This window comes from Thunnus maccoyii, chromosome 1 (genome assembly GCF_910596095.1).
Source record: "Thunnus maccoyii chromosome 1, fThuMac1.1, whole genome shotgun sequence".
NCBI lineage: Eukaryota > Metazoa > Chordata > Actinopteri > Scombriformes > Scombridae > Thunnus > Thunnus maccoyii.
The window spans coordinates 15,112,573-15,129,491 of record NC_056533.1 but is presented as its reverse complement, the minus strand read 5'-3'; the positions used below and the strand labels follow the sequence as shown (position 1 = coordinate 15,129,491).

At 37.3% G+C, this 16,919-nt stretch overlaps 2 protein-coding genes and 1 long non-coding RNA gene across 7 annotated transcripts; 2 read left to right on the top strand and 1 right to left on the bottom strand.

Moving 5' to 3' along the window:
• Nucleotides 1-250: 250 nt before the first annotated feature.
• On the bottom strand, nt 251-3,735 carry LOC121894086 (120.7 kDa protein in NOF-FB transposable element). Of its 3 annotated transcripts, none has more exons than XM_042406439.1 (3): nt 3,441-3,735; nt 1,846-2,915; nt 251-1,812 (listed from the first exon to the last, which is right to left on the bottom strand). In XM_042406439.1, the coding sequence occupies exons 2-3, from the start codon at nt 2,235-2,237 to the stop codon at nt 843-845; spliced, it is 1,362 nt and encodes a 453-aa protein (XP_042262373.1). In that variant the 5' UTR covers nt 2,238-2,915; nt 3,441-3,735; the 3' UTR covers nt 251-842. The 3 variants fall into 3 exon arrangements, with proteins under 3 accessions (XP_042262373.1, XP_042262381.1, XP_042262364.1); XM_042406447.1 differs by having other exon boundaries at nt 251-2,123; nt 2,184-2,915; XM_042406430.1 differs by having other exon boundaries at nt 251-2,915.
• A 1,582-nt stretch (nt 3,736-5,317) lies between these two features.
• Nucleotides 5,318-8,590, top strand: LOC121894123. 2 transcript variants are annotated; one of them, XM_042406495.1, is made up of 3 exons: nt 5,318-5,530; nt 6,775-8,153; nt 8,271-8,590. In XM_042406495.1, the coding sequence occupies exons 1-2, from the start codon at nt 5,458-5,460 to the stop codon at nt 7,395-7,397; spliced, it is 696 nt and encodes a 231-aa protein (XP_042262429.1). In that variant the 5' UTR covers nt 5,318-5,457; the 3' UTR covers nt 7,398-8,153; nt 8,271-8,590. The 2 variants fall into 2 exon arrangements, with proteins under 2 accessions (XP_042262429.1, XP_042262420.1); XM_042406486.1 differs by having other exon boundaries at nt 8,282-8,589.
• Nucleotides 8,591-8,645: 55 nt separating this feature from the next.
• Nucleotides 8,646-10,144, top strand: LOC121894136. Of its 2 annotated transcripts, XR_006095488.1 has the most exons (3): nt 8,646-8,682; nt 8,817-9,128; nt 9,229-10,144. It is a non-coding gene; the product is annotated as an uncharacterized LOC121894136 (long non-coding RNA). The 2 variants fall into 2 exon arrangements; XR_006095487.1 differs by lacking the exon at nt 8,646-8,682 and having other exon boundaries at nt 8,712-9,128.
• The last annotated feature ends 6,775 nt before the right edge of the window (nt 10,145-16,919 follow it).

Sequence of the window (16,919 nt, the reverse complement as noted above, 5' to 3'; positions counted from 1 at the left end):
GCTAATTTGCTCTCCTTTATTGCCGGCATTAAAGAACACTTTGCTGCTTGGACCTCTGACTCCTGATTTTTTTATCATCAAAAAGCAGTTTTTGATCTGGTGTTTTCTTCAACCGTCTTCCATCGATTTGACACAACACTTGGACCTTTTTGGCTGGAGGAGGGTAGCTGAAATACTTTGACTTTCTCTTCCTCCATGTCTCCTCTTACGACAGGGGAAGTGTCTCTGGGTCCTGAGGTTGCTGTTTGTCTTTAGAGTTTTTCATTAGAGGCACCTGTTTTGCCATGAATGCCGTTCCCTTCGGTCTGCCAACAACTCATGGGTTAGCTGCAGAAAATCTCCTGCTCTTCCATGTAATTTGGATGCTAAGATGACTATTTTGGTCGTGCGGAACCAGTTCTCAACAATCTCGTTGCTGTCCTGGGTTTTGCCCAGACTTGCCATCAGAACACCTGTCCAAAGAGGAAGAGTACCTGCATAATGCAGAATCATGTCAACAAGTGACTCACAATAGTGAGGATTTGGCTGTCCTGCTCCCTCTGTGTCATCCTCCTTCCCTGCTTCCTCCTGTGCTTGCCTGACAACCCCTTCAAATGGAGCATAGAAAGGGGATGACTTTATGAGAGTTTTTTGCATGTGTTCAAAAACAGCCATTTTTTTGTCTTCATCTGCATTTTCGAACTCGATATTGCCTGTCCTCTGTGTCTGTATGGCATACTGCAGTGCTGAGAGATGCTCCTGACACCCTTCAGTGTCAGTCCTTGATAAAAAACATGCACCATACACTTTGCTATTGACAAGATCTGACCAAATGCTGTTGCATTTTGCAGGAGTGCAAAACACTACATAAAAAACTGTTGGTGTCCTTTTTGCATTGCATCTTGGACAACTTCATGCTTATCAACTTCAGCATGTGAGCAGCAGAGGTAGATTATTGTCAGCTGCACTGACTGCTGCTCTATGCACATCTGAAAGCAAAGCTTTACGTATTCCTGAACACTGATGATGTTTAATGCCTGAACTACTGCGTGGATCATGGCACAACTGAAATCAGTTTCAACTTTTTGGGGCTTAAAGTGTTTCTTAAACAGCTTGTAGTAGTCTCTACGCAGGCAAGTCAACCAGTGCAGGATTGTTGCAGTGATTTGATCAGATGTTAGCATTTCAGCCACAGATTTGGTTGTAGAGTGACATGGAATACAAAGCGCATAGTAGAGTGTTGGTGGACTGGATGGGTGAGGTCTTGCAACTACACTGCCGGTGGCATCCAAATACAGCAAACAACTTTTATTCTTTTGTAGATCTTGAAGAACATGAAGCTGGGACTCAGAATAGGAATGCACAACAAACGGAGACATCACAATATACTGGATACTACTGTGCTTGATTTTGGAGCTAGGTTTTTCCACATCCTGCTTTTGTTGCAGTTCAAAGCACTCCATGAACACATCCCTGTCCAAGCGATTTCGAAGATTCTTCTCACTTGATATCTTCTGAAGAACTGTGACAGACTTCACATCCTGAACATTTCCTGCTAAAAGTTTATCTTCATCTGCATTGGCCAGCTGCTTTGTGTGAACAAGCATGGGAGTAAATTCTCCAAGTTTTCCTTTAAGTTTGTGGCGATCAGGTTTCCGACAGTGTTGTGTGTGTTGTTCATCACAGCTATGCCAGACCTCTCCCTGGACTGTGACATGAACATTTATATCACCTTCTGTAATGTTAGGATCTTCAGCAATTGAGAGCAAATAGCTGGTACAGCCTATACCCCTCCAATAAGGCCGTTTAGCCTTTCGACTCTTAATACATTTTATTTTATTACTTTTGAATGAAAGTACACAAAATTTGTTTACAGCTATTTTATGGCTGATAATGTCAGTCCAACCTTTCTTCAACACTCTGTATCCTTCCCTATCGTCCGGATTAATTGCAGACCATTCCTCCCTTGTCAGGTTTACACAAAACTGCTGGGAGCAAGGTAGTTCTCTTCCAAATGATAGCCTCCTCTTTATTTTGTCCTTTTGTGCAGAGTCTGTTGCCTTGTCATCCATGCTACAAGGTGGACAGTACCATGGAGATATGGCAGCAATGTCTTCCACACTTTTGTAGCCAACACAAACGGGATGAAACCAGTCCTTGCACAGACCACACTGAGCATATGGCTCACTAGGATTATTGGGCTGTTTACAAACACAAAATAATGTATTCACCATCATCAACATTAACCCTAGTGTCATTTTCACTGTTCCTACTTATAGCACTTTTTGCATCTTCATTCTATATATTATGTACAACTTCCTTCCCAGAATGCAATGTGTTGCATTCGCAACTGTTCCTGGTCTGAGTGACGTCTTCAGCATCAACACTACCTGCATTGTGGCATGTATTTCTATACTCTCTTGTGATGCGACTTTCACTCTCTGTACTGTTTTCTGCAGTACTGGAGTCCACTGTGGTCCCTTCTTGATCCATTTCTGTGTCAACTTGACCCGTTTCTTGGTGTCTCTCCCTAATCTCAGACCTTGTGTCTCTGTTCTCCTCATCCTCATTTTTTGGGGGTCTTTCCTCCAATGCTTTTTCCTCAGTGTCACTTTCCCTCTTATCATCATTATTCTCATTTTCAATCTTCTGAAAAGCAGAGATTCTTTTTCTTCTGCTTCAACAGTGCTCTTGTTCTGATAAACTTTCTGTCACTGTACCATACACTGTACAGGCACTTCTTTTTTTTTTCTTTACAGACTTGTCATTAAATATTTTCTTTGCCAAGGTTTTCCACATGGGGCTGTTCCGAGAGATTTTTTTTTTAAGATTTCCAAAACCTGAGAGTTGAGCAACTATCTTGTCCTCTCCTCCTGCATCCATAAATCTGGACAGCCACGTCTTTGCCCTCTTCTTAACTTTTCCATTTTTAAAACCTGACAAATTGAAAAAATACATTTATTTATAGTGACTACTTACTGTAGAAAATAATGCTCACACCAAACTATTTGTTTTGAGATTTGACAGGTGTAAATATAGTGGTTTTTGATCTGGACCTGGTCTAATGCGGTCTGGATGGGAGAAAAGCAGTGAAATTGCCCTTTTTTGCATTTTCACAAATAGAGTAAAGGGTTTGAGATCATTAAGAAAAAATACTACAGTAAACATGAATAAAACTAAGTAAAGTAATGTAATCTGTGTATGCACAAAAAACGTGTAACACCAGTACCACCTTTACACACATACCGTAGTTTAGCTAACATATGTTAACAGTTAGTTACAGCTAAACATCACACAAGTAAAATTAGCCATAAACAATGTTTGGCTTTTTAAGTTACTAAAAACTGCTGCTGCAAGGTTTACTTTGACAACCCTGTGTAACATTCAAATAGTTTACCTGTTCAAATCTGAATTTAACAAGCATTTTGACAAAAACAAGCAGGGTAAAAGTTTGCTCTAACCTTGCTAGCTCTTCCTCCCAGATGAAAGTTTCTTGTGGCACATGGCGCTGTAGGAGGTGGACAGCCCTTGATGGCTGTGTGGGGTTTCGTTTGCATTTTTTCAGGGGCCGAATTACTCTGATTGAACTGATTAGTCAGGCACAGTTAAACTTGATATTTCAAGTACCCCGAACATTTTAGTTGAACTGACTTAGGAAAGTGAGCTGAGTTAGCTGAAACTTCAAATCCTTTTTTTTATTCTGATATCTTCGAGATGTTAAGTGGATGATAAAATCTCTGAGGATGGGACATTATTACGTTATTTTTATTTTATAGGAAAGCAAAAATAGTTCTTGAACATTAACATTTGAACAAATGAACAATTTAAGGTGAAACCTACCAGTCTGTCTACAGATCGACAACAAATTAAAATCAATCAATAAATAAAAATCTATTTTGTTGGAGGGTAGGGAGTTTATGTCAGTGAAATCCGGGTTTTGCAGAAACGTCAGCATTGATGTTGTGTCTGTTTCCATTGTTGTATGTAGGATTATTTCCTTTGAGTGTATTAAATAGCTGTAGCCTGCCCATCACAGCAGAAACGATGTGCGTCTCCAAATTGAGAAAGAAGCGCTCTGCGCAATTTTACGCACCAGACACAGCAGCGGTAACCTCATTAATTTTTCATAATCATTAATTATGCCAACATAGCAACAGGATCAGTCAGGATAACTGTATTTTATTACACGCCAGAGAGGTAAAATGTCACTCAGATTTCAAGTTTATCTAGTCAAATCGTTTGGAATAAAATGGCCAAATGAGTCCTAAGCTCCATCAGAGCTGTTGGGACTTTTCATTTGACTGTTTCCTCTGTAAAAAAATCTGTTTTAACATTTTAAAAATTGTTGTATCAACTTCTTATTTTGAAGTTATGTTTATGACAGAACATAAGTGCACTTATGGAAGACGAAAAGTGACTAATGCTATCAATGAACAAATCAATACATATTTAAACAAATGCTGAAAATGAATGAATAAACAAATAATATTCAATATATAAACAAGTGAAAACAGATACGTGAATAAAAGCTGAAATTAATACATAAATCAATTATATATAAAATAAATGTCTTTTTATGTCAACAAATATGAGTGTTTTTATTTCTGTATTTCTAAATATCTTTATTATCTCTGTGTGTATGTTAATAGCGGCTATAACTTCACTGTGAAGCAGAACTGGTCAGCAGAGCAAACCAGTCAGGAAAGCCCGAAATAATCATAAAATAGCCTACCACACTTATAATACTTATAATAAGTTATCTAGTCTAGTGTTTAAAACCGGGTGGAGATACTGTCTGTACTGTCTGCGACTAACGATTATTTTAATTGTCCATTAATCTGCCATCATTTTTTCGATGACCGAGTCATTGTTTAGTCTATGAAATGTCAAAAACCCCAAATAAACACAAATTCTCAGAGCTCCAGTGTGACATCTTCAAATCGGTGTTTTTTATCCGACGAAAAGCCAAATGTTTTCACTTTACAAAGCACCAAATTCACACATTTGAGAAGCTGGAACCAACAAATGACAAAATGATTTGTCTAATCAATTATCATAATATTTGTCTGTTGAATGACAAATCGTTTTAATTATCTAATATAATCAGGCTTTAATCTTAAATCTAAAAAAAAAAAGAAATAAAATTTTAAATAATAAAAGAAAATAAAAATAATTACTATGCTTTAAATCTATTTAAATTATAGTATTTAAACTAATTCATTAGAAATTAAGTCAAATGTTTATTATTTAGTTTCTGTAATTACGAGACACTCGTTTGAAGTTACGTCACTACGTCACTGGTTGTCATGGTGACGTGCCACTATAAAAACCAAATTCCACTATTCCAACTTCATTCTGCGCCTGAACTGCTGACAGGAGCTGAAACTGTGACGCTAAGTGGTGAATTGTTGACCTGTAAAAATACGAAGTTGTTGAACTGTGGAAAGCTGAGTAAGCAGCTGTTGAAGTGAGGAAAACATGGCCTCCTCTGGTTTACACCGAGAGAAACACCTGCTGACTTTAGGCATCCTCCGTGTGGATGAACGATATGGTAAAAGCAAGCAGGCCTCAATTAAACCATTAAACCTGCTGTACACATATTATTTAGGTGTAAATTTATTATACACGATGACATTTCATGAGTGTGCACTTGACAGGTGAAAATATGTGAATATTAATGTAATAAAATACATTTTTGGGGGGTACATAAGTGTCGTCGAGTTAACATTGAAAGTATAGGACAAAGATGGCGACTGGGCCATTTTTCATAAAATGCCAAAAGTTGTGTCTAATATGTGCGCCATGGAAACGACGTCAGGTATTGGAACTAGCTAGACTGACGTCTGACGTCAGTGTAATATGCAGCCCGGTTTTGTATGTGAATAATTGAGCTGAAATCCCTTAAAGCCCATAAATTCAAACCATTCAAACAAGTAGAAGTGCAACTTCATCCAAACCTAAATTGATATTATGAATTATTATTAAAGCATATGATACAGCCTGGTTGTCAGATCTGGCTTTTGATTTCCTTGGAAAGGAAAAGATCAGATCAGTGTTGCTGAATATCACAAAAGTTATATTCATAATTTATGTGCAGACCTGACTGGTTAGTTACAACTAGAGAAGCGAAGCCTCTCAGTTTATAATATATATAATAATGATTTTTTACTTGAACATGGTAGCAGAATTGTGACCATATCCTTAGTGCATTTACGGATTATGGTCTTACTTTATGCAACTGGCTCAGACTTTTTCTTCACTAACTCAACAGTACAGGGACATTAGTGTTGAATATATGTGACTAAATGCAAGAAATGTAGTCAAATGGGACCTAGTTGGTCACTTAAGTCCCTCGTTATTGCCATATTGTGCCCATAAATCAGAGAGAGATATGAAATGAATGATGATTTGTAAGTTTATCACAATTTGACATGTGCTGCAGTTACAACTCGTCAGACACACACAACTTATACCTTAATCACTCAAGTCTCTAAACAGTAGGCTTCTTTAGTCCATGTGTTTGTAATGGTGCAAGAAAAATACATTTTTGCTTTAGGCTACTTAAGTTTTTCATTAAAATGCAGCTAATAAATGATTTCAGGCCTAACAGTGAAAGCAGCAGTTATATCTCTTAATCTGATTTTAAATGTCGTGTTAATAAAAGTATAGAAATGAAACAGACGTTGACAGTAACATTTTATTGTAAGTGGGGCTGATAGAGAATCTGAATCTGGATTGAAAGCTGTTTAATGACAAGCTGACTGTGACTGTTTTCTTTTTTTCTTTTCCATGTAGCTAACCTGCCAAGGCCAGGACCAATCCTTCAACTGTTTCTTACAAACTTAAGAAACCGACCTCTGAGAGCTGCGAACATCAAGTCGATGAGGGAGTCCATACTCAGCATGTATCACAGCCTCATCAGCGGTTCTAAGAGCTTCCCTGTAATTCCCTTCAAAGGATACCTGAGTTCAGTTCAGACGGTCACACCCTTTGTCCAGACTGAGCAGGAGCAGAGAGAGAACAACACGCCATCTCCTTTAACAGACGCACCAGCAGGTGTGATGGTGCCAGCTGCAGACTCCAGCTCTTCTCCTCCAACTATGATGACTCCAGTTCTTCCTGAGAGGATGGCGATGGCAGCCCTGAAGGCAGACCGCAGGAACTGTGTCCGCAACATGGATCTTGATGGCAGCACTTTCACCAGAGTCATCTCCACTGTTTACCGCTCCGATAGCACTGAGAGGGCCAACCGCTGGAGAGTGACCGACTACAGCACCGACGGCCACGTTCTGATGTCAGCGCTCTGTCAGTTTACCAAAAACTCGGCACAGTGTGCAAAGACTTCCACACGGAGGAAGAGGAAGGTGACAGAGGAAGAGAGCAGCCTATCTGCACCAAAGAAGCGCTTGAGACTGTGATCGGAAGACCTATAGGCTTCTATTGTACATTTGTATATAGTTTGTATATAGTTGGTTCATCACTGGTGTGGTACATAGGTCAGTGTTTGTGGTGCGTCCTGCACCTTTCTTTATTTCTTTATGCTGGCCTGTGCATCCAACACGGTGGGAACTATGATTGATTGTATGAGCTCTCTTCAAAGAGGACTCAGGACATTTTGATTGTATTTTTTCCATGCAAGATGAGTTGGAAACTCATCCAGGATTTTCCTACACCTCTTGCCCAGTGTGTGTAGACGGGCACCAGTCCACCTGTGACCTTCAACAGCAAAAGCGGTTTAGATGGATTTTCTTCTTGTCCTCTAAAGCCATTAATATCCTTGGATGTGTTTTCTGGAACCAGAAATACATTCCACTTTATATAATGGGGCTGACTCCTCACCAGTTAAAATCAAGCTTCAAATTTAAGCCTAAACTGGGAATGAGAAGGCCAGTCACAACGGGGATTATTATGGCTGTAGGGACAGTGACAAAACTGGCAACGCTGCTGTTATCCACCAAAACAGGCAGGTGGACAAGGAAGGACAAGTCAATAGGAGAATCCCATGATGACAGGAACAGCAAGAGGCCAGTGAAGATATGAACCCACCACCTGCTTGTCTCCCAGTTAACTGGAGCAACCAGCAGTGGAAAGGGTGAAAACACTTGGCTGTGACATTCTGACCTGTGAAGGAAGATGGACTTTGCTTTTACACATCACCAAAAGTCAACAAATTGGTAAGTAATCCTTTACAAAAAATCTGCTTGTAGTGTGGTAGCCCCTTCTAAATACTACATATAAATGATATTACAAACATTTGAAGGTATTAACTGTTATCCTCCCTTATCTGCCAGTTGTCTTTAAGAGAAAAGAAGCAAGACGAGAAGAGACAAGAGAAGAGGATGCAACGCCCTGCACTACAAACCCTCATTTCAAATGACAAATATACATTTATTTGATTGTTGATTTCTGTTGTTCTGAGGTTAGTAACTATTCTCCCTTATGTGCCATTTGTCTTTTAGAGAGAAGAGAGGAGTCGAGATGAGACGAGGAAACAAGGAGACAGTGTTTTGTGATTGTTCTCCTTCAAAAAGATAAATATGATTTTTTTTCTATGTCATTATCTTCTACAGATGAATAGTTCCTCTGGTTGCTGGAGTTGTTCATTAACTATTATTTCCCATTTTCTGCCATTTGTCTTTTAGAACGGAGAAGAAGAAACAAAAGACCAGATCAGACAAGCAGAGAGAGGAGACAGCATGCATTGTGAACCGTCTCATATAAAAAGATAAATATACATTTATTCTATGTTTTAATCAGAATTTCTATACCAATCAATATGTCTTCTGTTAATGTCATTGCTGAACTGTTATTCCCCTTATCTGCCTTTTGTCTTTTAGAGAGAGGAGAGCTAACAACACGAGGACTCAAGAAGAAGACAAGTGGAGAGGAGATATCATGCATAGTGAAACCTCTCATGAAAAAAGATAAATATACATTTATTATCTCATTTTCAGAATTTCTGTACTGATAAATAGTTCTTTTGTTGCTGAATTTATTAAGTGTTATTTTTCCTTGTCTGTCATTTGTCTTTTAGAGAGAGGAGAGGGAGACATGAGGATGAAACAAGTCAAAGACCAGATGAGACAAGCGGCAAAGAGAGGAGACACCGTGCATTGTGAACCCTCTTATTTAAAAAGATAAATAAACATGTATTCTATGTTTTTATCAGAGTTTCTATACTGATCAGTAGTTATTCTGTTTATCTAACTGTTGAAGTTATTTTCACTTTATCTGACATTTGTCCTTTAGAAAGAGAAGAAGAAAGGAGTCGACACGAGACGAGTCGAGGGGAGAGGAAAACATCATGTGCTGCAATCTCTCTCATTTGAAAAGATAAATATACATTTTTCTGTTAATATTTATCACAATTCATATGCAGATGAATAGTTCTTCTCATTGTTTATTAGCTATTATCTCCCTTTTTCTGCCATTTGTCTTTTAAGGAGAGGAGAGGAAACAAAGACCAGACGAGATGAGATGAGGCAGCAGCTCTGTGAACCCTCTCATTTAAAAAGATAAATAGACATTTATTCTATATTCTTATCTGAACTACCATACTGATCAATACTCCATGTGTTCACCAGGGTTGCTGAAGTTATTAACTGTTATTCTCTCTGTCTATCTTCTTCCCCAGATGTCCTTATCACAGACAGTCTGCCATCATCCAGAGATCCAAGTGGAAAAGTCTCCACAAAGTCTGCAACTTTGCACAGTGTTACAGAAACACATGTCATGTTTTCCCTAAAGCCTGATATTTCATCCACAAAGAGTTCTTTAAACTGCTTTGGGTAGATCTTTGTTTAGGACAACAATAACATTGTTTCTTTTTTAAATTATTATATTATTTAAAATGATCAAGGAAAAATAATTTCATAAATCTAACCTTCTAACGAGTTCTGTCTGTGTAGCCACATGATGAACATTGACGCACAAATGATACAGAAAATAGCTGCTACTTAAATAAATGAATTGTTGGCTTTAGTCTCTCCAGGGATTTGTTGTTAATAAAAAGCTAAAATATCTTTTAAAACCTTGTTTCTTTCCTTTACAGGTTATTTTTTGTAGTAACTGATAACTAGCTTCTGAATTCTGAATGCATCCTTTGAATGAAGATTTGTGTCACACCCGCTCTTTGTCTTTAATAAACTAGTTTTCAGATAAGTTACACGTGTTTGTGTTGATACGCAGACCTTTCAGCACTCATGGAGAAAACTGACTACATTGTACTGTACAGTGGTGTTATATAAAACCAATAATCAGGATCATCTCGGTAATCACATATTACAATATTCAAGGTTAAAGATACAACTCAGTATCACATACAAAGTTACAAACAGTATGGTAGAACAGTATTTTTTATAAGGGGTTCAATGGGGAATTATTGTCAAATCAATAATTTCTATTTGCAACACTGCAACATGTCTGAGTGATTTAGTGGGTTTAAACAGTAGAAGTCTAGCAGAGTCACAAAAGTATTTCGTGCTTTCAGAAGTCAGTGTTATGTTTCAATACAAGTTATCTTTGTCAAAATGGATGTAATATAACAGATCATAATCCGGATTTACCTCTGCATCATACAGTCCAAAACATGTAGTAAATGACTTGTCATACATTTTAAAATGTTACCTTCCCATTTTTACATTTTTCTCTTAAAAAATAAGAAAATCCTGCAGAGCCAAACAATTTGCAGCTACAGTACAAGACCACCATCTGGTGAAATTTACGAGCCAAAACAGGTCACTCACTAAAAATCCAAGACAGGACATAGTCTCCAAGAGACACACGTCCTTAAATTTTGCTTCCATCTCCACAAATGAGTTGAATACAATAATTTGTGGTGCTAACAGGATTAAAAAAAAATCAACAGCAACATCTCTTTCCAGAAACCAGTGCCAAGCACAGAAGAGGTCAAAGCTTAATCAACAATTTCCATGGAAATATAAAGTAACAGTCCATATAAAAACTGTCCTCAGTGATATTCACCTCACTATTGCATTGGGGTGGAGTGACTGATCTCAAAACCTGGACAATACTGGACGAGACTAATTGAAAATCTTTAATATACATGGTTTAGACAATATATTTTGAAATGTACTTGTTAATTTGAAAGAAATGTATTCAGTTAAATGGTATTCAGTATAATTAAGCATGCAGCATTTTAAGATGATGCTGTATGCAGTCCTGATGTGCAGGTACAGTATGTTCCTCTCAGTGCTCAGCTCTGCTCAACGTCCTGTTTTGAGCATCTCTTCAAACAACACTGGTGTATGCAATCAGAGTTAGCAAATTCAGGGATGACCACATATCATCTAAATGTAAATTACATTCATTATCAACCCACATGCTTTCACTGAACTCTCTTTTTCTTTCTCTCATCAACTCTCTCTCCTTCCTATCTCACATCAATTCTCTGTGCAGTCCTCCAATCTTTTATTAATTCTGCCCTCATCCCTCTCTACCATCTGTCCCTGCTCAATAATCACTTGAACAATGACTGTTAATGAGAGAAAAAAAATCACTCCTAAACAGAGACCATGAGTAATTTGTAGATGCTTGTTTGGTTTTTCATATGTGTCATCTGTTTGTTGTTGTGTGACAGTGTAGCATTTGTAATTTTTGTTTACCAGGATGTCACTTTTTTCACAGATCACAGGGAGATGTAATCTCACAGCAGCAACTCTAATTGGCAAAGGCTTGTGTGTGTGTGTTCTGAGAGTGCATATGTAAGTGTGTCCGAGTACTATCTCATAACTTTGTAGCACCACTGGTCAGCAGCAAGATGTCAGTGGAAGTCACTTGTTTCTTATCAGTCACAGGGGCAGATACATTCCTAACCCCTACTGCTGCTTTCCCACAACCACACACACCTTGAAAAAGACATGCACTTAAATTTGAAACACATCCAAATGCATACGCATACACATCTTTCACCTTTCAGCTATGTTTCATCCTTCAACAATCTATTTCACTTTTAGAAAAAATCAGATTTTTTGATTTCTCCCTGTGTGGTGGTTTCCCCACAGTGCTGACTTCCTGGCCGGCTCTTTGATATTCTGTTGTTCCAGGCTGAATTGGAAATTAGCAGCCATGCCAGAGTCCTTTGGCAGAAATGTTGTGGCAAGAGATGAGCGGGAGTGAAAGAGCCAAAGAGAGAAAACAAAAATAATGGAGGAAAAAGATGCAAAAAATGCACAAAAATTATTATTTTTTTAAAGCCAGCAGGATATAATGGGAGATTTAATTGTCAGATCAGACTTAGAGACAAGACAAAAATGAAATAAACAAACATCTAACATAGTATATGGCATTCATAACCATGACTATGACATGATTTTTATGTAAGATGCAACCTGTTTAACTCTATATGAATAAGACTGATATCATTCTGTGTTTTTTATCGAAAAATCGATAAAAATCGATAAAGACAAAAATCACTCTTTTACTTTCTGACTTCCCTGTCTGTAGCACAATGTAGCCTATTTGTTCCTAATACATAATTATTTAAAAACCTTTTAAGGCTTTTTAAAAATGTTTTGGACATTTTCTTCCTTCATTATATAGAGTGAAGTAGACAGATGACAGAAATTGATGCAATTTCATGGTCAGTGTCAGAAACTCCAAGTATTTTTTAAAAAAAGCCTTGGTTTTAGTTTTTGGTAGTTTTAAATAAATGTAAATTAAGCAAATAGTGCTTTTGTTGAGGGACTTTTTTTTTTTTAGCTGCAGATGAGGTGCGGGGGTATAGCAGCATTATGGTGTGGGATTAACTTAAAATAAACTACACTACCCATGTTCAATAAAGCAACATATAGTGTGGCTCACTGATGTGTTTCTGTAATAGTTTTTGGACAACAGTGGAGGTCTAGTACAGAGGAATAGGCTCTGTCAGGCTTTGACTACGCAGACATTACCTAACAGTAGGAAAAATATAGAATATCACCAGCCTTATCCTTTAATGCCTCATTGTCTTTGCCACTTCAGGAAAACATAAATTGATTACCTTTAATTAGATTAATTTGATTTAATTTACATAAAGAAGTAATTTTAAAACCGAGTGATTTAATCTGTCAGGGGTCATGTAATAAGCTTTGGACGAAATTTAATGAATCATTTCACATTAATAATCCATTAATCACATTGCAATCCATGCACAAAAGGTATTAAAAATTCCTTAGTGCCACAATTAATCAACTCATGAATGCAAACCTAAAAACACATAATACTAACCCCAGTCTTTTATGATATAGAGAATGAGGTTTACCTCATTGTGTGGTCTGTCTGAACAGGAGGAGTCAAAGCCAAGCTAAAGCCTCAAATGATGGAGATCGAGGTGCAATTGCTATTAGAAAGGGAAAGAGCAGGCATGCTCCCAAAATTTGGGTGCTAATACTGTCCAAAAATGACTTACATGAGATGTATAACATATTAGAACTGATATTACTTGAAAATAGAATTATTTGTATATGTTGCAATATATTGTCCTTTCAAAACCTGTTTCTTTGACCTAAAATCAATCATAAGGCTTATGCTGGTGAATGAGTGTTAAAATAATTCAAAATTATTTACTTTTTTACATCATTAAAATTGTGAACACAATTTTACATGCAAGGAACAACAAGCACAACACTACAAAACATAATAAAGCCGGATTCATTTACATCCACAGAAAACACATTAAACTATATGAGTGAACACTCATTTAATAGAGCACTAAATAAGATATTTAGTTCCCCATTGAGTAGAATGAACATCATATATCTGCTGTGAGGTTGATGGTATTGGCTGTCAGTTCCAACAACTGATCAATCACTGTAACAGTCATTTAAGGCACTGAGAGATTGGACTTTTAAAACTCACTCTCCAGCTCGTAGCCCGCTGGGATAAAACGTCCCTGTCTATTTGAATTTTAGGCATTGCAAGTGGGGATCATCAACAGACATCTGTCCATGTTATTACACATCCTAATGGTGCCAATACAAGTGAATGGAATTCACAAACAATAGAACAACGCATTAAATATTTCTTAATTGTATAAATATGCCTCCTTTGACACTGTTAAAGTGTCAGGTAATCTCATACATTAAAACCACAAGATATACTTAACCTTGGGTGAGCTGAGAATCCATATAATTGCAAGCAGCCCTCACATCGTGCTGGGCCTTTTCTAGATTGATAGATTATTAGATTGTTCATTTGACAATCATAAAACACACATAATACTGCTTCACCTGGAGACAATTATCACATATTACTATTATTAATTATCACACTTACAAACTGTCGAGGATTAAATTACACAATAAAGCCCACAGGCTTATTTCCATTGTGATCTATTGTTGGGGGCAAGGTGCCAAATACAATATCCATTTAAATAACAACAGAAATAACATAAACAAACAACTCTGAGTTAATTTGTGCAAGGACCAAAGTCCCTATTCTGAGAGACTATTTGCTACTCATTGCTTCACCTCCTGCTTAAAATTCCTCTCTGCTTCAGTGAGTTTCAGTGATACTGGAAGTTTATTCCATTCAGTTGCAGCTGGGTATAAAAAGGTATTTTAGCCCATTGAACTCCTGAATCTAAATCTTGGGATTATCTCTGAGGTGGTTAAAGTAGTTTGACAGATATTTGGAGACGTCATTATGAACAAATTTATGGGTACGTCTCAATTTGATTTGTGTGACGCTTTTTTTTCAACTAGAAGCCAATTAAGTTGTCGAAAATATGCTGAATCAAGATGTGTACGGGGGGTAACTTTAACACAACCCTGATTAACTTGTCTTGGATAGTATATAGTTTATTTTTGATGCACTGTGGTGTACTATTAAACCAGGAGGTGGCAGCATAGTCAAAGTGGCATTGAACTAATGCTCCAGCTAATGTCTTTAGTATTGATCTATCCAACAACCCTGTTTTTCTTGCCAAGAATTTTGTCTTTTGTCAGTGAGGGTTTTCATAGAAATGGCCTCCCCTGATAGATGTTTATGTACATCCTAAATAGTTCACTGTATCCTTAGCTATAATAACAGTCTCTCATACCTTTACATTCATCTCTGTGGTCCAAAAAGAATGGGCTCTGTTTTCCTTAGGTGAAGAGACAGCTTGTTATCAGACAGCCATGTCCCAAACTTTTGAAGCTCCTCACTCAAAGACTTTTCCACACTTGTTAAATCTTTATGAGACACAGAAATAGCTGAATCATGCACATAGAGAAAAAGGTTAGGTGAACAGCCATCTTTCATGTCATTAATATATAATTTAAAAAAATGGCCCTAGGACACTCCATTGAGGGAACCCACAACTGATAGATTCAGCTTTGGAAAATGTCCCATTGACATCAATAATCTGTGTCCTTCTAGAGAGGTAAGAACTGACCCATTTTATGGTCAACTTGCTAAACCCCATGGCCTTTAGCTTAAACAGCAGGATACCATGATCTACAGTATCAAAGGCCTTTTGAAGGTCTAACATGACCATTCCACAGAAATTGCCAGCATCAACCTCCTTTCTGATGCAGTCTGTTAAATAAATAAAGGGCAGACTCTGGTGGAATGGGTTTTTCTGAAACCTGACCTTAGTACAAATAATATGTTGTGACTCAATAAATATGTATTTATCTGTTCATGTATTATCTTTTCAATGACCTTGGAAAGAACACTTAAAATTGAAACTGGTCTATAATCTCCTTTCTCAAACAAATACCTTTCTTATAGAGAGGAATGACTCTTGCACTCTTGACATCTGAGGGTACCTTCCCTTCTTCTGTAGAGAGATTGATTAAATGGGCTACAGCAGTTGTAATACACTCTGCTGCATCCTTTAGGAACCTGGCAGATATATTATATAAACTTGTTGCTTTATTGTAATTCAATTCATTCAGGCTCATTCAGGCTCATTCAGGACTGTATTCTCTGTTACTCTGTTAAAAGAAAACTAGTCAGCTTGAAGTCCTTGTTGAGAATAAAAGCTCTACCTGCTTTTCTCCATGAAGACTTGAAGGACAAGGGAGATCCTTTACCAGGCTGTTTGCAACTGATGTAAAGTATGAGTTCAAACATTCCTCCACTTCACTTTTAACTGATGTAACAAGCATTAATATCCAGATTATAGTTTTTACTTTGGTTTTTAGTCATTTGCTATATCCTAACTCTTTTAGAGATTTCCACAGCTTGCGTGAGTCGTTTCCTCTTCATTCTGTGTGAAACCAAACTCAATGCCCCTTTTATGGGCCTAAAAGATGAGTAGATTAGAAAATGTTTTCATCACCAGAACGTCTCATGAGATGGGTGACTAAAAGAAAACTCCAAACCTCTACATGTAGTGAGGATTTCTTTTATTAGGATGATGCAATTCACTTGACATTAGACAGTATACTGTATGTGCCAGTGAGTCATTGTGAACTAAAATATACTGTATGTCTACCAATCTGTTTCTCTATTTCTGTTACTGAACTATAAACAACTACTGTTTATGAAGAATTTGTTTGACTGGTGTTTTTGACTGGTATCATATATAAACATATGCTATCACCATCATCATCATCATCTGAAATCAAATTAGGGTGTAAACAGGCATGGATCTATGGAGAACAAGTTGATTCGAGAGAGCTTTACAGGATCACATAAACTTCCTAATTCCGATTATAACAACAAATATATTAAATACAGTAGCCTACTGTATATTTTAGCTGAATCCCAGCTTGAAGGTTAAATTCCAAACAACACAGGCACAAAAACTTGACCAAAGATTAAAAATGAATGTATCTTTAATTGAATGGCATGAGAGATGCAAAAAGCTGGAAATGACCGCAGAGGTTAGAAGTGCATGTTATGTACGTTAGAGGTTTTTTCTCAGTGCATTAGCACTGTAACATTACTCACTGTTGAGCATCTGCCTCCTCATTCTGGCATTTGATTTTAGACACTTATGGCAGGGGTCT

What these genes read in the sequence shown, in the direction of transcription:
- LOC121894086 (XM_042406430.1), bottom strand. Translation starts at nt 2,237, where the DNA reads ATGACACTAGGGTTAATGTTGATGATGGTGAATACATTATTTTGTGTT.
- LOC121894123 (XM_042406495.1), top strand. Translation starts at nt 5,458, where the DNA reads ATGGCCTCCTCTGGTTTACACCGAGAGAAACACCTGCTGACTTTAGGC. An exon ending in CCGTGTGGATGAACGATATG is followed by an intron (nt 5,531 to 6,774) that starts GTAAAAGCAAGC and finishes TTTTCCATGTAG; the next exon opens with CTAACCTGCCAAGGCCAGGA.